This window comes from Acanthisitta chloris, unplaced genomic scaffold (genome assembly GCF_000695815.1).
Source record: "Acanthisitta chloris isolate BGI_N310 unplaced genomic scaffold, ASM69581v1 scaffold11552, whole genome shotgun sequence".
NCBI classification, from domain to species: Eukaryota; Metazoa; Chordata; class Aves; order Passeriformes; family Acanthisittidae; genus Acanthisitta; species Acanthisitta chloris.
In genome coordinates, this window is record NW_008662273.1 from 2,550 (window position 1) to 6,480 (window position 3,931).

Sequence of the window (3,931 nt, forward strand, 5' to 3'; positions counted from 1 at the left end):
GCATGAAAATCCCTACTCTGAGCTAAGCAGGTTTGACTGGCAGCATTGAAGGCTTCTCCTCTCCCCTTGCTTGAGGAAAGCAAGACATGGTTCTAAAAGCACCTTCTTTCTTTGTCCTCAGTGTTCAGGCAAGAACTTCATGGCATACCCAGCACAAGTTCAATGTACCACATGTTCCTCACATTGCCTGATAAGCTGTTACACTGAGCTGTCACCTCAAGATACAACAATTTGGGCTCTGACAGTTGGAAACTGGTAACATGAACGTTTGGAGGAAGATCTTGCATGAAGACAAGAGGCTTCATCTTCACTTGCCATCTGGAAAAGTGCATGTGCAGAACATGAGTCTCACAGCAGATCCACAGGAGGGTTAGGGCCTAGAGAGCCTGAAAGGTGCAAATTCCTAACAGGCATCTGCAAAGGGGAAGATCTCATTGCATGACAGCAAATCGAGCTGAACAGCAATTAGACACAACTTTCCTGGCAGGGAAACACATCCTCCATCTTTCCAGCCTTTAATAAGTGTATTTCCAAAGGGATTTCTTACTACTGTCAGGCACCAAAACACCTCAAACATAGAGCATCATTCATGTCTGCAAGTGGTTTATCTCAATTTCATAGCATGTTAAGGGGTTGGAATGAAGCTAAGAGATCATCCAGCCCCAACCCCCTGCCCTGGGCAGGGACACCTCCCACCAGAGCAGGTTGCTCAAGGCTTTAGCCAAGCTGGCTGTGAACACTGCCAGGGTTGGGGCAGCCCTGGGCAACCTGTGCTCACCACCCTCACAGGGAAAACTTCTGCCTAAGATCTAATCTCAATTTCCCTCTTGCAATTTCTCCCATGATACCATTTCAGCTTAGCTCTGGTTGTTTCTCCTCAGCAGAGCCAAAGCCACAACAAGTGCTAGACATAAATGACCACATTTAATCCACAGAAAAAAAATATTAGTGTTTCCATGGCAAAATCTGTTCCTACTCACTCTACACAACTGCATCAATTAGCTCCACAGAAATGACAGTGCAGTGATGGTTAATCCTCACAAGGACAGAGTCAGAGGGGGGTCAGGAGGACACAGACAAGTGGAAGTGTCTCACCTAACGTGGCAGCAGCAGCGAGTCCTGCGGCGTACGGATCCGTTCCCGGGGGAGCAGCACTGATGATGTATGGATTGGGGACAAAGGCAGCAGGGGCTAAACCTGCTGAAAACATACCTGTCAGTGAAAACAAACTGAAATAGGACTGAAGCCCTACCAGAACACCTCTGGCTACCTGATGGTGAACATCATAGGTGGCTTTAGGGTTTTGAAGCAGTTTACAGGTGGTTTTCTATAGGCAGTGAACGACCATTGAGGCTTAACAGGCAGAGGGAGAGAGGTTACCTAAAAGAAACCCAATTCCAAGGATGGAATGGCCCTTAAGGAAAGCTGCAGAGGTGAAATCTTGATATACAACAGCTCAGGTACCTCTGCAGGGCAGACCTACTCATTCTGTTCAGCTAACATAGTAACATGAGCCAACATGTTAATATAGTAACATGAGCTAATTGCTGTTACTCCTCTGGATTTCCTGGAGTGAGTAGATCAGGACCCAAACTACCCTAATTCTGAGTTCCATGCCCACTACACAATAGCAGTACTGCAACTGGTTAGTTTGGGAGGAGCTCTGGAGTGTGCAGACATTACCTTCCTCTGCAAGGAAACAGTTCAATCATTAGAGAAATCACAGCTGGTGGGAGAGGAGTGGGAAGGGGAGGGGAAGGGGAGGAAGTGAAAGAGCCAAATCATTTAATTTCAGGGCTATCCTGAACTCTACTAAGCACACAGGGACACTGCCCAGATCTGGGAGAGACCAAACACACTTGTATTGGGCCTTTAGGTTGGGAGAAGTACCACTTAAATTGCTGATTGTTAAACCTAAGACAGGTTTAACATCATGCAGGTGTAGAACTTCTATAGTTCTCCTGTTTTTTTGTACATGAATTAAGTGTTTTTTCACAGTTAATCCATACTCTTTAATAATATGAACCATGTGTTGGATAAAATTACATCTTTCAGTTAAATTCAGCCCTCAGGCAGCAGGACCACAGGCAGCACATTCAGCTGCATATTGAATTGGGCGTTTTCCCCTCACTTCACTGTGCTGCTCACCCTGATTTATGCCTCCCTCAGACCAGGAAAGGACTTCCAAAGGCTTTCCTAAGTGAGCAGTACTCTCAGAAGGGTGAGAGTGTCAGCCCTGCCAGGCAGAAACACTCTGAGGCCTTTAAAGTGTGCAAGAGACACCCACAAAATTCTTCAAGTACATCTTTAAACAACAAATCTCTGCTTGTGGGTGGATTACCAGTTGCAAAATCACAGTCAGGATTCTCTAAACCTCCCAAATTTTTTTTCCTCCAGGTATCTTCGCACTGTATGAACTGAAGGGCAGTCAAACCCCCAGGTATCTTTGCACTGTATGAACTGAAGGGCAGTCAAATGTGATGGAGGCAATGCTAAACTTACCTATGTGAGGCTGGTGGGCAGCAGCCAGGGCATACTGCTGCTGCTGTGCTGCTGTCAGCTGCTGCACGGCCAGAGCATTGGGTCTTTGGAACAGCTGCAGGGGCAAAACACAAACATGGGTCTTAAATCAGCCACAAAAAGCATCTTCCTTCTTTTCACAGCGATTCCCTTACACTACATTTCTTCTGACACTTCTCTTTCAAGAGCAATGTTTCAAAAGGAATCGAAAAAAGCCAAACCCTTGGAAAACAAAACAAAACAAAACAAGCTTTTTGGAATCAATTGCCTGTGTTAATGCACCTGAATAAAGCACATTTGTGAGGCACAGCTAACCCACATGCTGGGGTTCCTCTGCTGTTCCCTGTACAATGCCTCAAGGTCTTTTCTCCCAGCTTCTCTGGACACACACAGTGTCCAACTGCAGCCTGGGGGTCATCCTCTGATGCCATGAGCACTCCAAGGTCTTAAACAGCACTAAGTACAGGGACACCAAGACACTCCCAGATGGCCTGAAGTGGGATGGCAGCAGGATGGCACCTCACTACCTGTGAAAGAGACACTGGAGATGTCTTCAGAGCCACCTCAAGAGCCTCAGGGCTCCCAAATCCTGGACAGCCTTCCACCTCCAGCCTCTCCTCAATTCTTCTCTGACCACAGGCCCAAACCAGATTGAGGGACATGTTGGTTAAGTCACTCAAATCACAGATGTGTTTGGCAGCTTACAGCTCCCTCCAGCCTTAGGGAGGAGTGGGCAATGTCAGTGAGAACACTAACAATCAATGCCCAAGGTTATTGAGAATTTGTATCTCAATAAGAACAAAGAGAGGATTCCGTAAGTAATCCTGTAAAGTATTTTTGCTTAGGGTTTGGGATTTTCATCCTTTCTTTCATCCAGGTCTTTATTAAAAACCTCCTTCCTCACCTTCCTGAGCCTCTGCCCAAATGAACCCCCTGAATGCACCCATTAGCAGCTCATTGATCAGCTCTAATTAAAACATTTAAGGATATACCAGCTGAAATCTACTCTGAAAAGACCCAGCAACAATCTCCCTCCCCAGTCACTGCCACAAGTGATCATTTCCAAGGTGTGAATGACTTCCCAAATTGCTGTGATAACTGTTTTCCCTCCCCATTCACTGAGAAAATCCTTGGATGCCTAAATGCTGTACCATTTCCACACCTATCATAGAATCAAAAAATCATCTAGGTTGGAAAAGACCTCCAAGATCATCAAGTCCAACCCTACTGTGGTTACTAGACCATGGCACTAAGTGCCACATCCAGTCTCAGCTTGAAAACCTCCAGGGATGGTGAATCCACCACCTCCCTGGGCAGCACATTCCAATGCCTGAGCACTCTGACTGTAAAAAACCTCTTCCTAATATCCAACCTAACCCTCCCCTGGCAGAGCTTGAGTCTGTGCCCTCTT

General features: G+C 46.3%; 1 protein-coding gene across 1 annotated transcript in view; it reads right to left on the bottom strand.

The window, feature by feature from the left end:
• Nucleotides 1-1,095: 1,095 nt before the first annotated feature.
• The window catches only part of LOC103798290 (pumilio homolog 1), a gene marked incomplete at its 3' end in the record, with an annotated part of 37,215 nt that continues 34,379 nt past the window's right edge, over nt 1,096-3,931 (bottom strand). Inside the window, exons 7-8 of the mRNA XM_009070543.1 lie at nt 2,503-2,596; nt 1,096-1,200 (exon numbers count right to left, since the gene is read on the bottom strand). Of these exons, the coding sequence (XP_009068791.1) occupies nt 1,096-1,200; nt 2,503-2,596 (199 nt within the window). The remainder of the gene's footprint in view (nt 1,201-2,502; nt 2,597-3,931) is intronic.